The following is a 22994-nucleotide window of genomic DNA, read 5'->3' on the forward strand; positions in this document are numbered from 1 at the left end:
GCTTTGGTGACAGAGCACAAAGTCCCTGAGTGTGACTACCAGGTCCGGCAAGGCCACCCTCTGCCTGCCTGTTCTGATCATTTCTTGACATAACCTCCCTCTTGCCACCTTAGGGTTCAGCCAATTGCACCCTTTCTTATTTCTAGAACTTGACATGTGTTCTTTTACCTCTTTGCCTTAGCGTTCTTCCTTTCCCTGGAACATTCTTCTGTCTCTCCTCCTTACTTGGCTAACTTCTCCTCGCCTCTGAAGGCTAAGATGTGGCTCTTCCGGCTCTACCCCACCCCTGAACTGATTACCCAGCCCATGTATTCCCATGGTCCTCCATGCTCACCTCCCTCATGGCACATGTCACTTAGGGAAGCAGAAGTGTGTTTGTCACCCTCACCAAGCAGTGAATTAATTCCTCAAGCACAGACACCCAGTCATGTTGTTCACCTGTGGCTGGCACAGTACACACATGTGACAGGTGATCAGTGACTATTTTTGGAGTGAGAAACAGACAGATGGCGTAGGAAGGGGAAGTGGTGAAAAGGCACAGACAGCCCATCTCTGGGCGGGTTTCTGTGGTCGGTGGGTTCAAAGTCTCAGCGGAGTCTGAGCACTAGAGGTTCTGGGNTGTGTTTGTCACCCTCACCAAGCAGTGAATTAATTCCTCAAGCACAGACACCCAGTCATGTTGTTCACCTGTGGCTGGCACAGTACACACATGTGACAGGTGATCAGTGACTATTTTTGGAGTGAGAAACAGACAGATGGCGTAGGAAGGGGAAGTGGTGAAAAGGCACAGACAGCCCGTCTCTGGGCGGGTTTCTGTGGTTGGTGGGTTCGAAGTCTCAGCGGAGTCTGAGCACTAGAGGTTCTGGGCCCTTCAGCCGAGCTCAGGGGATTTGCAAAGCTTGGAAATTGAGTTTGAGCGCGGTATCCCGAGTTTGGAGAAGGTTCCTATTCCTAGGCTAAGAGAAGTCATCTGAGTCTTGAAAAGGTTTTGGTTAATGGGCAAGAAATCTTCGGTCACTTTCCTTTACGGAGTCAGGGTCTGTGAATGTTTGGGGAAATAATATGTGAGAAAAGGTGAAGAGTATATGTGTTTTGGTTAATTGTTTACATGGTTAACTTTTCATTTTTCAGATTTCACAAACTCAAAGAAAAAAATCCCAAGACGAATTATTTGTATTTGTGTCTGAACCTTCTACTCTAAAAAAGAATCAAACATATTAATTATATATGTTACCTTCTATTTTTGTCCACATGAATACATGATTCCCATAAGACTCTTGTTTCTTAAATACAACTTTAGGTAATATTAATAAGTAAGATATATTCGTTCAAATACATTTTTAAGTACAATAAGCAAATGAGCTAACTTATTTGGAAATTTTCCTTAATTTTTATAATAATGCTAGAAATAAAAAGAACACTTAGAGTTTGTTGAAATGCAATCATATCCCAGTTTAAAATTACATATTAAATATTAACAGTATGCTGGGTAACTTTTTTAAAATCAGCATTTAAAGCATTTATATTTTTGTAGTATAATGAGCTTGGACTAGGCAGAAATAACCATTTTATTTAAGACCATACTTTTGGTGTGCAGGAATATGTTGCCTTTCACCTTAATAACATATTTATACTAACAACAGGAGGAATATCTAAAGAATATTTCATCTGAGAAAGTTTGTCAGAGCACTTTAAAAATGTAAGACTTAAAATCTAATGGGAACACAGTAGGCGTAGATACGCTGGTTTTTAAGGAAAGGGACTATGTAGATTTCGCTAAGTGCTCATCTCTGCAACAAACCCCTGATGAAAACCATCACACAGATTCCTCATCAAATCCCACTTTATAGCCATTGGCCGTGAATTGGAAGTCACAGTAGTTTCGGGCAAGAAAACAAGAAGTCATGTGTGACTTCAGTTCCCATCACGACCAGCTGTAGGCTTAACCATGTAGAACTCTGGATGTCATGCATTTGCTCTGAGAATCTGAGGGTTACGTTTCCAGGATCAGGGAGAAACTGTTTCCACTTTATCACGACTTTTTGGGGCTGTGTTTTAGGGATATGATGATCTAAGTCTCAATACAATTGTTCATTTTATGCTTCTTTAATTAGAAAACATTACAAACCATTAAAGGATCGAAGAGACACTACAGTTCAATGTATTATGTCAAAGATGAGAAGACTAAAACCCAGAGAGATCAAGGGCGGGTTCTGGGTCAGGACTCAGCCTCCCAAGTTCCTGCTCAGCTCTCTTCCCATGAAGGTGGGGCCGAGAATGGTGCCTGAGTCTCTCTTATAAAAACAACAAAAATAATTCCATCCTTTCCAATCCTTTCCTTTCTTTCTTTCTGCAGCTTCATTGTGTTGAAAATCTTCAGACAATTCAAGTGATCAAGATTTTAAGATATGAGAAGAAAGTGGCCAAAATGTGCTTTGTTATGATAGTCACCTTCCTGATTTTTTGGATGCCTTATATTGCGATCCATATCTTGGTGGTTAATGGTCACGGACACCTGGTCAGTCCAGCGGTATCTGTTGTTTCCTACCTGTCCACTAAATCAAGCCCTGTCCGTAACCCGCTGATTTATATCTTCATGATCAGAAAGGTAAACTTTGTAATGAACTGATTGTTTCCAGCCTGGGGGGGTGGAGTTGTTGAAAACTAGAATACATTTACGGAAACAATTCAGAGAAGCTTCCACAGCGAAAACCCAAATTGAAAATTTTACAGGAAAACAAAGGCTTCTGGAAGAAAAATAGGATATTCCACCCCAAAATGATAACACTTCTACCCCTGGAAGTTCATGCTTGTTAGGTAGAATTCTATTACAATTAGTGTTTAACAGAAACCATTTTATGTCTACGGATAATAACAGCCACACCAGATGCTAATAATAATAATATGGGCATATCGGGAAGATACTGCAGGATTGGTTTCAGACCATGGCAAATATAATGAGTATTACATTTAAAATTCTTCCTAATTGCTCCGGTTGGTGTGGCTCAGTGGATAGAGTGCTGGCCTGTAAACTGAACAGTCACTGGTTCAATTCCCAGTCATGACACATGCTTAGGTTTCTGGCCAGGTCCCCAGTTGGGGGCATGCAAGAAGCAACCAATCGATGTATCTCTAGCACATTGATGGTTTTCTCCCTCTTTTTTCTCTCTCCCTTCCCCTCTCTCTAAAAATAAATAAATGACATCTTTTAAAAAATAAAATTCTTAGTACATTACGCAGGTTATACCTATTATCATCACAAAACTCCTTGAAATAGTCACTGTTACTATTTTTAATTTTATTTATGGACTATTACATCTATTCAGAGAAGTTATATAACTTGCCTGATCTAGGAAGTGTGAATGGCTGGATTTTGACTTTGTTTGCTTGAATCCTAAAAGTTCATAGCTGCAACTCCCCACTTGGGGTCCCAAGTACCATTAGCAATGGGCTGGGTTATTATCACGCCATGGCCAATGTGCAGCTAAGATTCATTTGGCTCAAGAAACTTCCTCTACATCTGTCGTGTTTGTTTCTGTAGTAGAAAACTTCAGTATGCATACGCCACTGTGGTTTTGACTCAGCGGTTTTTGGTCAGACTGTGAGAGGCCCCACCATGATGGACACGAAGCTGAGCCTCTAAGTTACAAAGTAGAAAGATCAGAGAATTTAAAAGCTATGCATAATGGTTAATGACACTATTGGAATTAAGCAACAGGTCGTATTAATAACAGGCAAAATAATTACTCTGACTTCTAATGTTTCAAGAGTTGGGAACCAGGGGCCACTTTTATAGTAGCCTTACAATGCTCACTCCCAATGCTGTTCTTACACCTTCCCTTTTCCTTAAATGTTGTTGGTTTGCCCTCCCAGTGAGCTTGGTCTCCTAGGGCTCAGTCCCCTTTCACTGATGATCTCGCCCTTGCACGTTGCCTTCCGGTTGGTCTGCTTCCTGGCAGGCCATGATCTTTAACCTGGAAATGTGTTAGAACCTCAGGATTTCTTGCACCAGCCACAGGAGAACCATCAAAACCCCTGAAAGTGTTCATAAAACTCTTTGAGAATTTGCACATGTGAATTTTTTTAGTGAGGTGGGTTATAACTTTTCATTTTCTGAAGGAGTAAAAGACCTTATTTTAAGGACGACCACCTGAACAGGCAAATAAGTACATTTTGAACTGCATTAACTAAACTATTTTCCGAGCCCTTTATCTGGGCCACTGGGCTATAAATTAGGGCCTTTAGAACTTTAACATGTGGACACCACACCTGGAGATCCTGTAAAAAAGGTATTTTCTGATTTAGTACGTTTAGGAGTCCGAGATCCTGCGCGTCTAACAACTCCCACATGGTCCTGTGCACTTCGGACAGGAAGTGTAAAGGATGCAAGAAACAAACAAAAACAGACAAATAAATAAATGAAACAATGGTTCTTATCCTCGAGGAACTTACCATTTAAGTTGGAAAACACTTTCTTTGGCGTACAAAATCTATTTAGCACTTATAATAGAGTATCTTTAGCAGTTAACCCGACACACCAAACAGTAGATTGGGGAATCAAAAGAGTCCCAAACAAGTAAATATTTTGAAGGTAAGTATAAATTAAATGTTAATATATATAAATAGACTTCAAAGAAGATGGATATCAGTGTAACTGTTATACTTTTTTATTGATATTTCCCAATCTGGAAAAGCCTACATATTACTTTAAACAAAGGGGATGAAAATGAAGTTAAGTAAATTTTTATTTATATGCTTTATTGGTTGTAGGAGACCATTCTGTGTGGGTCCAGCTCTGACTTGGAGATGCATAGGACCCACGCCCACGGATAGGTTCTCCTGTGGGCAATCAGGACTGCAACATGCCTGGGCCGCTTTGAGTCTTGCTTTTTGCTAAAAACTCCCTCACCAGGCCCTGGCTGGTGTAGCTCAGTGGATTGAGCACAGGCCTATGAACCAAAGGCTCACAGTTCTATTTTGGGTCAGGGCACATCCCTAGGTTGTGGGCAGGGTCTCCAGTAGGGGACACATGAGAGGTAATCACACACTGATGTTTCTTTCCCACTCTTTCTCCTTCCCTTCCCCTCTCTCTAAAAATAAATAAATAAATAAATAAATAAATAAATATATATATATATATATATATATATTTTAAAAAAAACTCCTTCACCCAGATTTGTGGCAAACAGTTACTGCAAAATAACTTCCCAAAATCCACGCTAAACCTTCCTAGGACCAGTGTAACCGGTCCAATCACTTTTGCCCTTTTCACTTGCAAATACCCGTCTTCTGTGATGTTATTAGTGCCATTGGCTCCTTTGTTTTCTGTAAAAAGTAACCACCTAAAGCAACCTGTGCATAGTAAATGAGGACCATCCTGTAATGTGCCCCAAAACCCAATAAAGTCTGGTCAAGACAAGGGCCACTAAGAGGGAGGTCCCCTTAGTGGAAAAGGGGACCATTTTTGGTCCCCTTGAGAGGAAAAGCCATGCTGTCCCTTTTCCTCCACTGGACTTGGTCGTCCATGTGAATGTCTTGTTTCGTCCATAATGACGTGGACACTGCAGGCCAGTATCCGCATCAATTGGTCACCATAGACAATTATAACAAAAACAAGATCTCAGTGGATGAACAAGAAAAAGGTTATTGCTCATTCAGATCAGAATCCACAGTCCAGTGTCTTTGATGGAGAAGATGGGATCAGTTCCATTCAGTCACTTAGGAAGGTGGGTTAAGACCAACTGTATCCCTTGAGTGCCAAGGTCTTACAGAAGGGAAGATCAAGGAGGGACCCCTGAAAGGGGGTTAAGAAATAGCATTGAACCCAGGACAGAGGAGAAACACTGGTGTTGGTGAACACCAGCCCTCTCTGCTGTAGTGTTTTTGCTCCAAGTGATCCACAATCTTGGTGGAAAAAAAACAATTCTTCCACTAATTAAAGGACCATTAGCCCTGGCTGGTGTAGCTCAGTCAATTGAGTGCAGACTGTGAATCAAAGGGTCACAGGTTCAATTCCCAGTCAGGGCACATGCCTGGGTTGTGGGCCAGGTCCCCAGTGAGAGGGCCACATGAGAGGCAACCACACATTGATGTTTCACTCTCTCGCTCTCTTTCTCCCTCCTTCCCCTCTCTAGAAAATAAATAAATATTTTTAAAAATAAAGGACCACCTGGCTGGTGTAGCTTAGCGGATTGAGCACAGGCCTGCGAACCAGAGGATCGCGGTTCAATTCCCAGTCAGGGCACATGCCTGGGTTGCAGGCCAGTTCCCTGCAGGCCAACTCCCAGCAGGGGATGCACAAAAGGCAACCGTACACTGATGTTTCTCTCCCTCTCTCCTTCCCCTCTAAAGATACATAAATAAATAAAGTCTTTAAAAAAATAAAAAATGACATCCCAGAAAGTATTTATTTAAAAAAATAAATAAAAATAAATAAATAAAGGACCACTAGTGGGCGCACCACACTATCTCTTTCCTCTGCCAGGAAGGGCCGGGCCTGCGCTTGCTGCTCACAGCCATCTCCGGACTGTAGCGGTGTGATTGTCACCTGGAGAGCGCAGGGCTCACCGATGATTTGTGGGATGAATTTTTATTCAGATCTCTTCAAGAAACCAACGTTGCTTCCCTCACAGACAGTTCATGCAACTCGAATCTACATAAATGCTAAGGCATCAAACATTCCTACATGGCCTACTTAATAGAATTATAATAAATAAAAGGCAAAACTGCAGGGTCACTTAGGTAGATCTGAGGGCGGCCACCTAACCCCACACCCCCTATCAGAGAATGACCTAAATTGCATTGGCCTAAATTGCATCGAACTAATTGTCTTGAATGCTAATCCAGATTAAGGGCCAGGCTTTTCTCACTATTCGACCTTGTTTTCTCTCTGCCCAGTTTCGAAGGTCCCTTTTGCAACTGCTATGTGTCCGGCTGCGGAGGTACCAGAGGCCTGCTACAGACCTGCCTGCAGCTGGGAGTGAGATGCAGATCAGGCCCATTGTGATGTCCCAGAAAGAGGGCAACAGGCCAAAGAAGAAGGTGACTTTTAATCCTTCTTCTGTCATTTTTATCATCACCAGTGATGAATCACTATCAATTAACGACAGCGACAAGACTAATGGCTCCAAGGGTGATATACTACAAGTATGACCTGTATAAGAATAAACAACGGTAAGACGAGATGGGTACTTCACTGAACACCACCATGAGATTCCCATTAGGAGGACTGTTTTTGGAATCCCCATTCTATGTAATATCAACTGAGCTTTCTTGGCCCAAAAGGAGATTCAACTTGTTCATGTGCTCTCCAGCCTCTGGGAGCAACTGAGCAAGACCGGTCCTTTTCATTCAATGGGTGCTTTATATAGTGAAAAACCTATGGGGGCACAAGACAGGCACTTGGCACCATCAACTTCTAACATGCTGGGAACTTTCATTTCATATACAGTTTTCAAACGACTGTATTTCCCAAAGCGCACAATACGTTGCTCCCCAAACGTGCATACTGGAAAAATAACTTTGTCTCATACACAAATATGAAATAGCTAGGAAAACAGGAATTTTCCAGAGTGTTGGGTTCTATTTGGTGTAACGTCCAATGTTTGACCAATTAAATTGATCAGAGATATTTCTAGGATGAAACAAAAATCAAACCCCTAACTCAATCTGAAACAAAAGACTTGCTATATGATAGTATGGTAAAGAGGAACTTCAGACAAATGTGCTGCTGAGTCAGCTCTAAGAGATGCTACCAAAAGGCAACACGGCCAGGAAAATAGGATGGTGGATTTCAAGGTCATCGTGGTGTGTAGGCAGTCATATGTGAGCAGAGGAGGTACGTGGTAAGGATCATGTTGACGGAAGGCAGCTATCTCCATCACGGGTGTCCTACTTTCTGGTGTCTCCAGGCCACACTGGAAGACGAATTGTCTTAGGCCACACATTAAATACACAAGCACTAACAAAAACTGATGAGCAAAAAAAGGTTTGAAGTACATTTACAATTTTGTGTTGGGCCACGTTCATAGCCAACCTGAGCTACATGAGGCCTGTGGGCCACCGGTGGGACATCCCTGAATGTATATCATTTCAAACATGAACATGGCAAGATGACCTCTCTTTTTAATAATTTTCCACAATTTTGCCAGGAGTTCTGGATTTAATTTAAAGGGAGCGTTCCAAACAAACAAACAAACATATTTGTGGTAGGATGAAAGTAAGTATAGAACTGTACCAATAAAATATATTACTTAATCTTTATTACTATTCAGTCAAGCTACTGGATAACTAATAGTACACAGGCTGTTTTTCCATGAGTCTTTGTTTAGACTAAACATGGATTATTACAACTGAAGGACTTCTCTGACACTATACAAGAGAAACAGTGATAAATGGTTGTATTTATTTTATTGCCTCATATTTATTTCTTAGATGACCATCCTACTAATGTTTCATTTTCATAGTCCATCACGTCTGAAAGATTCCTAAATGATTCAGTTGGACTTTTGAAGAAGGACGAAGAAACAAAGAACACAGTTTTCACTGAACAAAATCACCTTATATCTGGTTGCGCCACAGCATGTAGTTCATAAAGAAGTTAGTCATTTGCTTCCAGAAGTCTGAAATGGGATAAAATATGCCTTCCTGTTTATACAAAAACCATCTCCCTTTGCTTCCTTTCTGTTCTTTTGTCTATGTAGGTATTTCCTTCATACATACAAACTCTTTCTGTCCTTCACTTAGCGTGGCATTCATAGACTTCTCTAGTCTTCAGAAGGTACCACTGGCCTTTGAAGACTGGGAAATAGTATCAATTCATTGCGAACTCTATTTTTCTCCCCAATTTTGGGGAACTCATTGCTCCCCAATTTTTCGCTGACGTGGCTAGTTTCATCAAGTGAACCTGAGCCCTGTGCTTACATAAGTTCCATCCAGGTGATCAAAAGTCTCATTAACACTGGTAGGCACATCGGAATATTTAGTCCCAGGTATTGAGTCCGATCCTGTCATGATCTCTGTTACCTTCATTAAAGAAAGCGTGCGATCCGTGACCTCCTTGACGTCTCTAGGGCTTCACATTTTGAGAAATGAATGCAGTATTAGTCATAGCATTTTTATATTTAGACATAAGCATAGGGTTGTGGGAAGCTGCTCATTGCACCTTCGAGTGGTGGCTTTAAAAATATATATAGTTTCAGTGAACACATAAAGTACTTCTACACTGAATTTAATGCTAAGATGACAGATGTCTTCCATTAGTGAATTAAAAACGATGACGGGAGACAGGGTTTTGATCCTTCCCTTTGATTACAGAGAAATCAAGTGTATTTGCTATTTCAGCACCTCTATCACCTGCTAGTGACATTGGAGATTCGTTCTAGTGACTCCATGGAGTTGGCAGGGAAACATGTCCTGTGTTCTGGAAATTAGTGACCCAGCCCCATGGTCTTCTCAAGTAGTTCTGGAGTCTCGGTGACATGAAGCTCATAAGCAGGTAGGTAGTACCGATGGCTGTCAGCGCCCCAAAGAAATAGAATCCTTTGTTTATCACCTGTAGAGACACATGAACTCTCACATTATTTGTGCAGAGATTAAAATCTTGAGATAAACTTTATTCTTAAATGTTCAAAGAGTATACGATTCCCTCTTTTTGTTCTTGAACCTGAAACAGCAATTTAATTTCATGACCACTAGGTAGTTTTGCAATGGCTGGTAAGGTCAAGAATTCGGAGCTTCCTTCCTTTTCTCTTTCCAGAGACACCTGAATCCATGTGTTCTGTATAAGGAACTCTTAGCAGTCAACCTGTGTACAGTCATTAAAAAATCCAGTTTAGAAAAAGAGCTATGAACTCTTAGGAGAGTACTGTGCTGAAGCCACGAACAATCCATTGCTCAGACCCTGCACTAAGTGTCCATGAGAAGAGTGATGGACCCGGCAGCCTCAATGACTCAGAAGACACACACACTCAGAGTTTAAACACAGCGTCTTTACCACCTGCGGTATATCAACTGCATCGGTGAGGTACACTCTCATATCATCCTGGCCCCTGTCACTGTACTTATTGTCCTGTATTCTAACTGCCCGTCACCATCTCTTTCCCCTATTACACTGTAAGCTCCTTGAAGGCAGGGACCCTACTTTATTCGTCTCTGAATGAGCACACTTGATCCCTTCCAACCCATTTTCCACACAGCAACGTAATCTTTCTACAATCTGTACCTGAGTTTATTAGCTTCCTTCGGTCTCCCTGCTTCCCTCAAGTTAGTATTCAAGATGTTTATGAAGCCATTCTGACAGGTGGGAGGTGATAGCTCATTGGGGTGTTGATTTGCATTTTCCTGATGATTGGTGATGTTGAGCACTTTTTCATGTACCTGTTGGCCATTCGTGTGTCCTCTTTGGAAAAATGTCTATTTAGATCTTCTGCCCATTTTTAAACTATTTTAAAAATTTAATCATCGTTAATGTATAACATTATATTAGTTTCAGGTGTACAACCCAGTGATTAGATATGTATGTAAATGACAAAGTGATCACCTGATAAATCTAATAGCCATCTGATACCACACAGTTATTATTGACTATACTCCCCATGCTGTACCTTACATCCCCATGACTATTCTGTAACTATCAGTTGGTACCTCCTGATCCCTTTTCCTTTTTCACCCACCCCTCTAAACCCCCTACCCTCTGGCAACCATCGGTCTGTCCTCTGTATCCATGAGTCTGTTTCTGTTCTGCTTGTTCATTTATTTTGTTTTGTTTTTTGAAGATTCCACATATAAATGAAATGATATGGCATTTGTCTTTCTCTGTATCACTTATTTCACTCAGCACAATATCCTCTAGGTCCATCCTTGTTGTCGAAGATGGCAAGATTTCATTTTTTTGTGGCTGAGTCACAGTCCATTTATATATACACCACTTCTTTACCCATTCATCTTGCTGCTTTTAAGATTCTCTATTTGTCTTTAAACATCAGCATTTTAATTATGATGTACCTTGGGGGGGGTGGGCCTCTATGGGTTAACTTTGTTTTGGATTCTCTGAACTTCCTGGACTTGTATATCTATTTCTTTTACCAGGTTAGGGAAGTTTTCTGTAATTATTTTTTCTAACAGGTTTCAATTTATTGTTCTCTCTCTTCTGCTTTAGGCAGCCCCATAATGCAAATGTTGGTACACTTTATGTAGTCCCAGATGCCCCTTAAGCTATTGTCATTTTTTTTTGCTTTTTTTCATTTACTTTTTATTAAGTTTATTGGGGTGACATTGGTTAGTCTCATTTTGTTTGGATTCTTTTTCTTTATGCTGCCCTGATTGGGAGTTTTCTGCCTCTTCGTTTCCCAAATTGCTGATCTGATTCTCTGCTTCATCTATTCTACTGTTGATTCCTTATAATATATTCTTTAATTCAATTCTTGTATTCTTCATATTTGACTATTTTAAAATGTTTTCTACCTTTGCTTTTGTGCTTCCTATGTCTTTGTTCAAGCTTTCACTAAGTTCATCTACTCTTTTCCTGAATTCATTGAGCATCATTATAACCAGTGTTTTGAACTCTGCATTTGGTAGATTGCTTGTCTTCATTTTGTTTAGTTCTTTTTCTAGAGTTTTGTTCTATTCTTTCATTTGGGCCCTGTTTCTTTGTCTCTCATTTTGGCAGCCTCCTTGTCTGCTTCTATGTATTAAGTAGAGCTGCCGTGTCTCCCAGGCTTAGTAGAGTAGCCATATGTAATAGATGTCCTGTAAGGCCCACCCAGAGGCTCAGCCTCTATAGTCATCCAAGCTGGGAGCTCCAGCTGTAGGTCCTGTGTTGGCTGTGTGTACCCTTCTGCTGTAGTTGAAACTTGATTGTTTCATCAAGGGGGACATCGTTGGGAAGGATTTACCCCCAGACCCTTTTGTTGCAAGGACCAGCTACAACTACAGTGGAGAATCTGCTGTGCAGGGACATACTCCACAGAACAAGACTTGCTTCAATGGGGTTCTCCTGCCCTACCAGTCTGCCCCTTCATGTATCACTGGTGGAGGTGATTGTGTGGTACTCTGGCACAGTCTGAAGCTGGCCACTGGGTATGCTAGCTCTGGGGCCTCCTAAGAGGTATAGGCTAAGGTCGGCCACCACCTGTGCCCTGCCCGGGGCCACCTGAGCTACAAAGTGATCTGCAGACAGCTCTATTCGTGAAGGCCTTGGAAGTGCCTGGGAGAGGCCAAGCTGCAAACCAAGGCCGGCTGCTACTAGTGCTGGGCCTGGGGCCACTTAGCAAGATATACAACACATACTGAGAACAGGTGCTGCTTGTTTGGGGTTTGTGAACCTTTGGGAGATTTTATAAATTTCGGCAACTTAAGCCAAGACAGGCCATTTGCATAGAGAAACCACTGGAAATGTCTCAATTTGGATAGGGTGGGGTCTCAGGGACTCCCCAGGGTGGGGCAAACAGTGCTAATGGTGTGAAAGGTGCAACCAGGTTGATAAAGACTCAGATAAGGTGCTCATCTGTACATTTCCACAGCATTTGTCCATTCTTCCACTAGTCTCTGAACTATGAGAAGGGTAGGGACTATTTCTTGTTCACTGCCATGCCCAGTCCAGTCTCTACACTAAATACAACTATTTGTTGAGTGCATGAAGTTGTACAATTTCCAAAATGGAAGATCAGGAATCCAAATGTCTATTTACTGGCTTCTCTAGGTCAACTGCCCAAAATGAATGTGGAAAAACATTTTGTTTGAACTTGAATATTCCTTATAAGTGATTTATTTTTGTCCAGTTTTACAAATGAAAACCCCAAAGTATTGCATGAAGCAAAAGGCAACTGATAAATAAAAGTAAAAAGTCACTTCGATCAAAAAAAAAGTAAAAAGGTTAGAGTCAGCACCAATTCCTTTCTTTAGTATCTTCCCTTCCAAAGCTCTCACTCATTCCCTTTGCCTCTTTTGTTAAGCACACTGCCTTCTGTGTACCCAGGGCATTTTTCACTTGGAAGGCAAACATTCATGTGAGTGGCTTCATTTCTTCACTTGCCTGAAGTGCACATAACCAAACGCTATGCATCTCAACACATCAGATTTAAAACAAACAAAAAATTTGAGACTGTCCCGACCTTTTTTTGCCAATGCCAGCGCAACATCGCTTCATGGTACCTTATTCTGGAAAACTCGACCTGTAAGAAAGTTTAAAGAGTACCAGTAATCTGTGCGTTCTTTAATGGCTAATCAGAAGATTAAAATAAGGAAAAGTCTAAAGTTCAGACCTTACCATGGTGTGGAGGGGAATAAAGGTGGAGGGCATGATAGCATGAAGAAATCTCTCCACATTCTTCTGGAAGATGAACCATCTTGAGTTGAAGTGTGCTCGCATCTGCAATAATGCAAAAGTGTTAAGGAATGCCTTGGACAAAATACCTTTCTTTCTTTACAATAACTTATTAATACTTTTTATTCTTATTCATCATAAAGCCAGACATAAAGCAGTCAGATAAGTTCTTATTTCTGAAATTGTCATTCCCAATCCCTTTTAGTAATTCTCAGCCATATAGGTCATGATCTTGAAAAGATAATGCAATTATACCAAAGGTAGAGCAATTATAACAAATCTGTTCAAGAACTCCGTTTTGCTCAGAGGTATATATGGGAACTCTGCTGCAGGTTTTTCCACTGGATCTGTGGGTAATCACTGAGGCTAATGATTTAACTAATTTCTGTTGCTTTCTGGTTGGTGTGGGAGACTGTTTATGGCAGGAAGGGATCTGTTTAAAGGTACTCCACCTTCAGAACAAATATTCGGTTGTAGCTGCCTTGCTTTAAAGACACAGGAAAGATGTATTAATGAGCCATTTAGTATGTTATAGAACCTCCTTCAGCACATGTGAAACTACTCTGCTCAAATGGAAGTCTGCTCTATTACTTTCTGGCTTTAAAAAGAAGGAAAACAGCAACACTCTCTTCTTTAAACTTATGCCATAAAAAATTTAAACTATCCATTTAAGCTAAACATAAATTATGCATTTAAACTAAACATTTAAAACTGTAACCACAATTCATTGTGGGCTCTTTATGTGACTGGCTCAAATGGCATTACGGTTTTCTTCGCGTAATTCATTTTCTGACCATGATTTCTTTTTGCAAAGATTTTATTTTATTTACTTTTAGAGAGAGGGGAAAGGAGGGAGAAAGAGAGGGAGAGAAACATCAATGTGTGGTTGCCTCTCATGTCCCCTACTTGCTGCCTGGCCTGCAACCCAGGCCTGTGCCCTGACTGGGAATTGAACCAGGGACCCGTTGGTTCATAGGCTGGCACTCAGTCCACTGAGCCACACCAGCCAGGGCTTCTGGGTATGATTTTTTTTGGTGTTGCTTTTTCCCCAAAGGATGTTCAATACATTAAGGGTACAGTTTATAATGATAAGAGTGGAAAGTCCACTTAACTTTTCTCAGACTTTTCAAAGGTATTAACTAACTCTATTAAAAGTATATTTTCATTAAAACAGCATATTATTGACTTTACTCAATGTCTAAGATTTGACCTGTGAATGATCAGAGATCATCAACTCAGACACCGTGTCATCTGTAACCTCCCACATGTCACTGAAGTGTAGAGAGAGGTGACATGCACAGGTCATTGTCACTGTGTACACAGTCATGATCCACCTGTGTGTAAGGAATTCTGTGTGTATGTGTGTGTGTTCTTTTGTACCTACTTTAAAAGTTTTTTTAAAAGAACACTTGTCAGAGTTTCAGTGAATGAAACCCTGGAGTTTCACTTGGAGCAGAGCCACGCCCTCTCACTCACCTCTATGTAGTTGTACATGGATAGGTCCAAAATTGCATAGTTATCTGGAATTCTAATTCTTGAGAATTCAGGAAGACACATACCTGGAAGCCAAGTAAAATAATGCAACTTTTCCAAGACAGTCTGTAAAAACTTTGCTGGACCCTACTGAGGTCAAATTAAATAGTGTATTCTTTCTAACCTTTTAAAACTATGGGTAACCAGGCTGCATGACCAACAACCAAGGAATACTGAGCAATAACACATAAGTGTTTCCTCTTGTGATTAAATAAAACTTATGATAAAGCTCATATAATACATACTGGCTGTTTAGTAAATCATTATCTTCCTTATGTCACAAATGGAAAGTAGTTCATATAAATGAGTGTGCACAACCCCCAACCCCTGTCCTGCTTAGCATTTGGTCTTCTCCTACATGTTCTCCCTTGCTGCCTGATGCACCAACTTTCATTGCACCTGAGACACCTTATTAGCTTAAACTGCTGACCCCCCCCATCAGGCTGTGATCTCCCAGAAGCATGCCCCGTGCTACACTCCTGTTTGAAATCTTAACCTGGCATATGTTAAATACCAAATCAAGTATCTGGTAAGTTAATAACTAACTAATGCAGCTTTTGCTTGGTCAGACAACCCTAGTTATTTAGGAAGTTGTTTCTAAAGTCAGAGAACCTGGGTGCAAGTCACCACTTCTCAGCTGCATGACTTGGGCAATCGTTTCTCAGCTTAAGTTTTTTCCGTTGTAAATTAGGGACAAGCAGAGTGCGCGTGCCCCAGGTTTCCCATTGAGGACAGCATGAAACAATGCATTTAAAGAACATCAAGTTACCCAATTCATATGAACTACTCATTGGTGTTAGTTATGGTTATTATTGTCGCATTACCATTGATCTTTGTCATCTAGTAACCAAAGCCACTACTGACACTATGTTCTGCCACATGAATCCTCCATGCACCTCCATTGCTAGTAGCAGACGAGGCCAATCACCTGAGGGCAAAGAAGGGAGGAAACAATACACCTCCGGATGCCCAGCATCTGAGTAAGATGGGAAAGAAAGGAAGAAAATCACAGGCGATTTTCCCTGGAAGCTATAACCTGTGCTGATCCCAACAACCACAGTGCCAATAACTTCCTACAACCATCACACACTTGCTGGGAACTTCTTTGTGCCAGCTTTAAAAAAAAAAAAGCTGTACACAAATTATTTGATTCACAACAACTCTCTGAGGCTGGTATTATTATCACAACTTCATAGATGGAAAAAAGCACACCTGGGACTTTAAAAAGGTGACGGAGCTTGCTCAAGGTCACACAGCTAGTAAGTTGGTGAGTCAGGACTAAAATCTAGGCTGGAGGAAACTGGAATGTGTTTCCCTCTGTAGGTCCTCGCCTGATGGGGACAACAACAGTAGCAGAAGCTAATAATAGAAACATTTATAATCCTGAGTGGGAAGTATTCGGAGTGGTGTGTGCTCTTCCAGGATCAGAAGTAGGTCCACAGTTAATCAGTAGGACCATGTCCGTTGGCGAAATTCTACTTACTCAGGTCATCATTGAATTTATCCATTAACTCATCAAATACCAAGCAGTCTTCAAAGCCCTGAAATAAGAAACATGGGGAAAAAATAAACTGGAAATAATAAAAGCTTCTTGGCAATTTGGAATAGACCTTCCACCGGTATTTCGTAGGATGTTTACCCTTAGTCAGCTCACACCAGCTGGATAGTCAGTCACACCTGGCATTGAACAGTCAAGACTATCAGCTGCAAGCCCTGGCTGGTGTAGCCCAGTGGACTGAGCACAGGCCTGCGAACCAGAGGATCTCGGTTCAATTCCCAGTCAGGGCACATGCCTGGATTGCAGGCTGGTTCCCTGCAGGCCAACTCCCAGCAGTGGATCCACGAAAGGCAACCATACATTGATGCTTCTTTCCCTCTCCTTGCCCTCTAAAGATAAATAAATAAATAAAATCTTAAAAAAAAAAGACTATCGGCTGCATTACTGATGGTTTTGTCTTGGCCTGATTCATATGTGTTATTTATAGTGATTTGGAATTTGTTCAAAATTCAAATGACTCTTGTAATTTTGATGGATTCCATTGCTTCTTCAAGAAGCAAGAATAATTATATTGCTTTATCGTATTAGAATTATATTTAAACTGTTCAGGTCTCTTAGGTTCATATTTTGAGCAATTTAATGACAGCATAGAACTCTCATATTGATTTAGCTCCTACTGTAGGCCAAGAGTAAAGCAAATTTTCAATATTAAGAGCTCTAGAAAATCAGTAAGGTACTATGCAAAATACAGTGGGGAAGAAGGAAATCAAATCAGTTTCCTGCTTTCTAGGAATTCGGGCTATAGTGTTGGAGACAATATAAAACATATAGAAGAAAAACATTTCACATCAAATACAGAGATTATATACAAAGCAAACAAATTTACTTGTCAATTATAGAGACTGTTTATTTAGATGCAAGAGATGCCACAGAGAGCTGAGATAACACTTTTCAATTCTCTACTTAATTAACTCATTTATTCCCCAAGAATCTCTATGAAGTAGGTACTATTAAAATCCAACTTTTACAGATAAGGAAATGAAGACAAGTTAGTTGTGCAATAACATGTATTAACAAATTGTAGAGTAGGATTTGAACCCAGCCTTTTGAATCCAGATCCTGGGCATTTATCCAATAAAGTTAGTGTGTATTTGTGTTTTTATAAAACACAATAGTGCTTTCTACAATGTATAATTGATTAGATTCACAACCTATTTGTATTTGGAATATATTCCAATCACTCAAACAATAAAAAAGACTACGATTATAAGGCGCTTAGTTATCAAACACACACATGATATTTGATCGTTGTTTCTTTTCTGAAATGTTTTTCTAGCCAGAAAGATAAAATTTCCAGGAGAGCAATAGTATTCAACATCCAATCTGTTTTATAGTTTAATTTAACCCTGTCAAATGTGTTTTCCTTTCTTTTGGAAAAAAAAGTGGTGGAAAAAATAATTTGAGATATTTTCTTTCTCTGAGCCTAACGTTTATATACTTACGCATAATATCTAGAAAAAATATTTTACAAATCAAGTCTTGAACTACTGATAGTTAATGCTCCAAATTTTAGGAAACCAATACATTTTCTGAGTGCATAGAAAATGATCTTAGGCTTTATGCTTTTTTTCTATATTAAAGTACTGGAATAAGCAATTCAAGACACCTGTAATTAGTGCTGAATCTAGCAAAACAGCTGCTACGATTGTTGAATTGATTGTGTTCTCAGAGATTCTGTGGGGATAGTTTGAGACATTATTTTTTTTATTCTTATCCAAGAATATATTTATTGATTTTGAGAGAGAGGAAGGTGGAGAGAGAGAGAGGGAGACAAACACTGACTTGCTGTCCCACTGATTTATTTACGCACTCGTTCGTCACTTCTTGTATGTGCCCTGACCGGGGATCAAACCAGCAATCTTGGCCTATCAGGATGACACTCGAACCCACTAAGCTACTTGGCCAGGCCCTAGGCATGTTTTTTGTTTTGTTTTGTTTAAATTTAAGAGCTTTCGGTTGGGATTTACCTGGGGAAATGAACTTACCGCATTCATTCCTTGCCCAAAGAAGGGCACAATGGCGTGAGCCGCATCTCCCATCAGCAAACAGCATGACTGAAAGTGAAAAGGCGCGCATTTCACGGAGATCATGGGCTGGGCAGGCAACAGAAAGAAATCTCGCGTCAGGTTTTGCCTTCAGAGAAAAATAATCAGAGTGTAAAGATGTTAAATGGGGTATGAAATACTGCTCAATTCTTTCACATTTACTGGCTTTATCACCGTAGGATTTTACTGACAGATACACAAGAACACCAGAAAAAAAAAAAAAAACAGGAAAGGGAGGAAATCAAGTTTCTTCTACTCCCCAAATTCCATTGTCCTAATTACCTCCTTGGTTTGCTACAACGTTCATCGTGTTTGAAAGAAACACATTTGGTTGAATGTCAACAATCTGAAATATGTCAGCATCATATATCATAAGAATGTCTTGTATGTGGGTCATGCAATTTTCAGTAATGCTGGTATGTTTTAGGTTATGGACACATCAAGATGTTGCTGTGCATTGGATTAAACCCCAACACACCAAAATGAAAATTAATGTGAATATATATGTATTTGGAAGTGGACAGTTGTAATCATAGCTAGTATGTGAAAAGCATCCACAGAGGTTTGTGGAAGCATAATTAGAGAAACAGTATATAAATCTGGATCTTAAATCTGGTCGGAAAGGTGAGAAATAGCCAAGGGATGTATGAGTTACATTTTGGTGCCAGACAGATTTCCATCAAGGTTGGAGAGGGAGAGATGAGTACATGTAGGGAACTGCTTCACAGGACGTGGAACCATAGCTCAGCACCCACGTGGAAAACCAGCGGTGGGTGAGTCAGCATGCAGGACCACACCCATGAAGAAGTTCTCCTGTGGGATATCAGGCCCGCATTATACCTGAGCTGCTTTGTGACTTGCTCTTGCTAAAACTCTCTCACTCTGAGTTCAGGCAAAAGCTCTTGCTGCATATCTTTTTTTAAATGTATTTTATTGATTATGCTATTATAGTTGTTCCATTCCCCCCCTTCATTCCCCTCCACCCTGCACACACCTCCTTCATCATTCGCCCCCCTTTAGTTTTTGTCTATGTGTCACAAGATGTGATATGTGTGCCACAAGATGTGATACATCTTTAGATTCTATATTTCCCATACTATTCTTGCCCTCCCCCCCGTCTATTTTCTACCTACCATTTATGCTACTTATTCTCTGTACCTTCTCCCCCCTTCTCCTCCTCCCACTCCCATGTTGCTAACCCTCCATGTGATCTCCATTTCCATGATTCTTCTCCTGATCTAGCTGTCCTCTTAGTTTGCTTTTGTTTTAGGTGTGGTTGTTAATAACTGTGAGTTTGCTGTCCTTTCAACATTCGTATTTTTTATCTTCTTTTTCTTAGATAAGTCCCTTTAACATTTCATATAATTAGAGCTTGGTGATGATGAACTCCTTGAACTTGACCTTATCTGAGAAGCACTTTATCTGCCCTTCCATCCTAAATGAAAGCTTTGCTGGATAGAGTAATCTTGGATGTAGGTCTTTGGATTTCATGACTTGGAATACTTCTCTCCGGCCCCTTCTTGCCTATAAGGTCTCTTCTGAGAAATCAGCTGACAGTCTGATGGGAACTCCTTTGCAGGTGACTGTCCCCTTATGCCTTGCTGCTTCTAGGATTCTCTCCTTCATTTTAATCTTGGGTAATGTAATTATGATGTGCCTTGGTGTGTTCCTCCTTGGGTCCACCTTCTTTGGGACTCTGAGCTTCCTGGACTTCCCGAAAGTCTACTTCCTTTGCCAGATTGGGGAAATTCTTTGTTCAAATAAGTTTTCCACTTGTTGCTGTTCTTCTTCCCCTTCTGGTACCCCTATAATTCAGATGTTGGAACATTTAAAGATGTCCTGGAGGTTCCTAAGCCTCTGCTCATTTTTTTGAATTCTTGTTTTTTCATTCTTTTCTGTTTGGTCATTTTTTTCTTCCTTCTGGTCCACTCCCTTGATTTGAGTCCCAGTTTCCTTTCCATCACTCTTGGTTCTCTGTACATTTTCCTTCATTTCACTTAGTGTAGCCTTCATTTGTTCATCTAATTTGTGACTAAAATCAACCAGTTCTGTGAGCATCTTGATCGCCATTATTTTGAACTGTGCATCCAATAGGTTGGCTATCTCTTTGTCACTAGAAGTATTGGCTCTGGGGCTTAGAGCTGTTCTTCTTCTTGAGCCACAATGTTTTGGTCTGTTTGTGCTTGTTACACATGAGGTGCGGAGGCTTAGGTGTTCACCAGGGCGGGGCAACCCAGGTCATTGGCTTGTGACGCTGTATGTGGGGGTGGGGTCAAAGAGGGGCAGTGGCATTTGTTCCACCCTCTCTGGGATTTCGGTCCCCTCTGCTTCCTCCTGCAAGCACATTGGGCCCTTCTGGTGCTGTATCTTTAAAGTAAACTTCCTGAAGTCTGTGCTAATTCTCCCAAGGGCTGAAGTGTAACCAGACGTGCTACTCTTGCCATTCCCTTGAATTTGCAACATTTTTCCATGGACTGAATTTAGGAATTTGGGTCATGGCAGCCCTCAGGTTCCCCCTTGTTTTAATCCTTATTTGTGCTCTATGATGTATATGGAAGTTGTTTTCTTGTGATCACACTAGAAAACAGCAAATAGAAGGTTGCACAGGCTTAACAACTACAATTGATTTTACAAACAAAAAAGGGGGAGATGTTGGGAACTTCCCTGCCTGGTTTCAGGAGCTGTAACCACCCCACCCCCCCATGGCTAAAGCTGAGTGAGGGACCTTCCTACCGTAAGCCACTAAGGAGACAAAGCTTATCTCCCTGGCAGGGGCACTGCTTCTGCTCCTTTTTCTTCACCCTGCCTGACCCCCAATGCTTGATCAGTTAGCCAATGATGGGTAAGATTCTCCAAGGGGGGGATGTCCTAAGATAGGCACGATCACAGGGAGGCCCCAGGGAAGGACTTGGGGGGCTATAGGAAAAGGTGGTGTTGGACCCTCATACCTTGGCTTTGACATAGCCTGAGTCCTCATTCTGTCTGTGAGAAGTCTCCTAATCTCTTGGCTGCCTTACTTTCCCCTGCCCGATTTAAGCCTGAAACAATGACCGAGGACAGTGTAGCCCTTGGGCTGGAAAGGGGAGTTCCCCGAGTTATCAGGCCTAAGAAAGAATATATAAAATCCTGTGAAACCTGCTTTGCTAAGAATGCTCTCAATTAAATAATAAGAGTCTGAACAGAAAATGAGTTTGTTTCCCAAGGTTTTGTAGCCCTTTAGCTAACAGCCCCTGACTCAGAATAGGCCTTCATAGTTCTTTGTATGCTATGTATTGTTTGATCCTTACTGCCTGACAATGATTAATGAACGTTACCTATATTCCTGTGCAAATTGAAACCCAATAAAAAAACCTGTCAAGGCAAGGGTTGGGGTGCTCTCCCCTTGAGGGAGTAGCCGTGCCATCCCTTTTCCTCCACAGGACTCAGTAGTCTGTGTGAATTTGCCTCGTATCTCATCCATATCGACACTGCGGGTCAGTACATGTGTCAGTACAGACGGAATTAATCAACAGAAAGGGATGAAAACTGACAATTTTTCAAAGACCCACTACAGGCTGGAAGTGGCTATCCCTTTGACATAGTTAGCTCACTGAGTTTTCACAACTGCCCTAAAAATTAGGTATCGTGGTGCCCGTTATAAAGGTGAAAAACCTGAGACTCAAGGAAGTAAAAGGTAGAGAACTATTAGAATCGAAGACATTGCTGGAGGGTGAAGTGAGTCCGAGAGGGAGGGATAGTGAGGACAGAGGCACTGAGTGAGAGCAGATGACAAACGACCCACAGGGAAGGTGGTGCTGACATGGGCCTGAGCGGCCAGGGACTCTAAACCAGACAGATGATACAATTATCTCTCAACCTTGAACTTTATGTGTGCCAGGCCCTGGGCTGAATGATTTATAGGCATGGTGTCCTTTGGTCCTCACTGTAACCCTTTGGGGCAGGTGCAGTAGTATAATTATCACCATTTTACTGCGATGAGCTGAGGTGTTGGGAAGCTCACATAGATATTGAGTGGTAGACCTGAACTTGAGGTTGCTGGTACCCAATGTGTCACAAATTTGCTTCTCTGTCAGGGGCTGGAGAGCCTGCACAGGATATAGAAAGGCCTGGGGACCACAGTGACTTGTCTCCCAGAGAAACTGGCCCGAGCCTGGGCTTGTTCTGCTAACTGCTCATAGCACAGCGTCCACTTTTGCTACCAGAGGCGTCTTGGCCAGGTCTCTGTGCAAATGACCATATTTAAGCTAAACTGAAATAAGGTGGATCGCCTGCCTTTGAATTCTGAATAACTCGAACTGATGGAGCAAACGGCCCATCCTGAAACTTACTCTCCAATTAGAGGAACAGCATCTGAGAAGTGCTTGTGAAAGAAATCCAGCACGTCTTGACCAGTTTGAAGTTTTTCAAACTCTTCAAAGGACATGAACAAAGTACATGTGAAAGATTTGTCCTGTGAGAAAAAGAACAGCGTGAGAGGGAAGAGGAGGACATGATGTGGGCACAAAGGTGGGTCCATAAACCTCAGGGCTCTTGC

The 22994-nt window shown here is 41.2% G+C and overlaps 2 protein-coding genes across 3 annotated transcripts in view; one reads left to right on the top strand and one right to left on the bottom strand.

Annotated features, from left to right (window-relative positions):
- The window catches only part of OPN3 (opsin 3), a 34691-nt gene extending 27530 nt beyond the window's left edge, over nucleotides 1-7161 (top strand). Inside the window, 2 exon segments of the mRNA XM_037069372.1 lie at nucleotides 2357-2608; nucleotides 6898-7161. Coding sequence (XP_036925267.1) covers nucleotides 2357-2608; nucleotides 6898-7161 — 516 coding nt within the window.
- Nucleotides 7162-8237: 1076 nt separating this feature from the next.
- The window catches only part of KMO (kynurenine 3-monooxygenase), a 42334-nt gene continuing 27577 nt past the window's right edge, over nucleotides 8238-22994 (bottom strand). For both annotated transcript variants that reach the window (XM_037069326.1, XM_037069325.1), the window contains 7 exons: nucleotides 22789-22910; nucleotides 18401-18548; nucleotides 16341-16398; nucleotides 14801-14883; nucleotides 13268-13369; nucleotides 13113-13172; nucleotides 8238-9553 (listed from right to left, as the gene is read on the bottom strand). In XM_037069326.1, coding sequence (XP_036925221.1) covers nucleotides 9380-9553; nucleotides 13113-13172; nucleotides 13268-13369; nucleotides 14801-14883; nucleotides 16341-16398; nucleotides 18401-18548; nucleotides 22789-22910 — 747 coding nt within the window. In that variant the 3' untranslated portion in view covers nucleotides 8238-9379. The remainder of the gene's footprint in view (nucleotides 9554-13112; nucleotides 13173-13267; nucleotides 13370-14800; nucleotides 14884-16340; nucleotides 16399-18400; nucleotides 18549-22788; nucleotides 22911-22994) is intronic.

Source organism: Sturnira hondurensis, unplaced genomic scaffold (assembly GCF_014824575.4).
Source record: "Sturnira hondurensis isolate 20B ecotype Veracruz unplaced genomic scaffold, ASM1482457v3 Scaffold0018525, whole genome shotgun sequence".
Lineage (NCBI taxonomy): Eukaryota > Metazoa > Chordata > Mammalia > Chiroptera > Phyllostomidae > Sturnira > Sturnira hondurensis.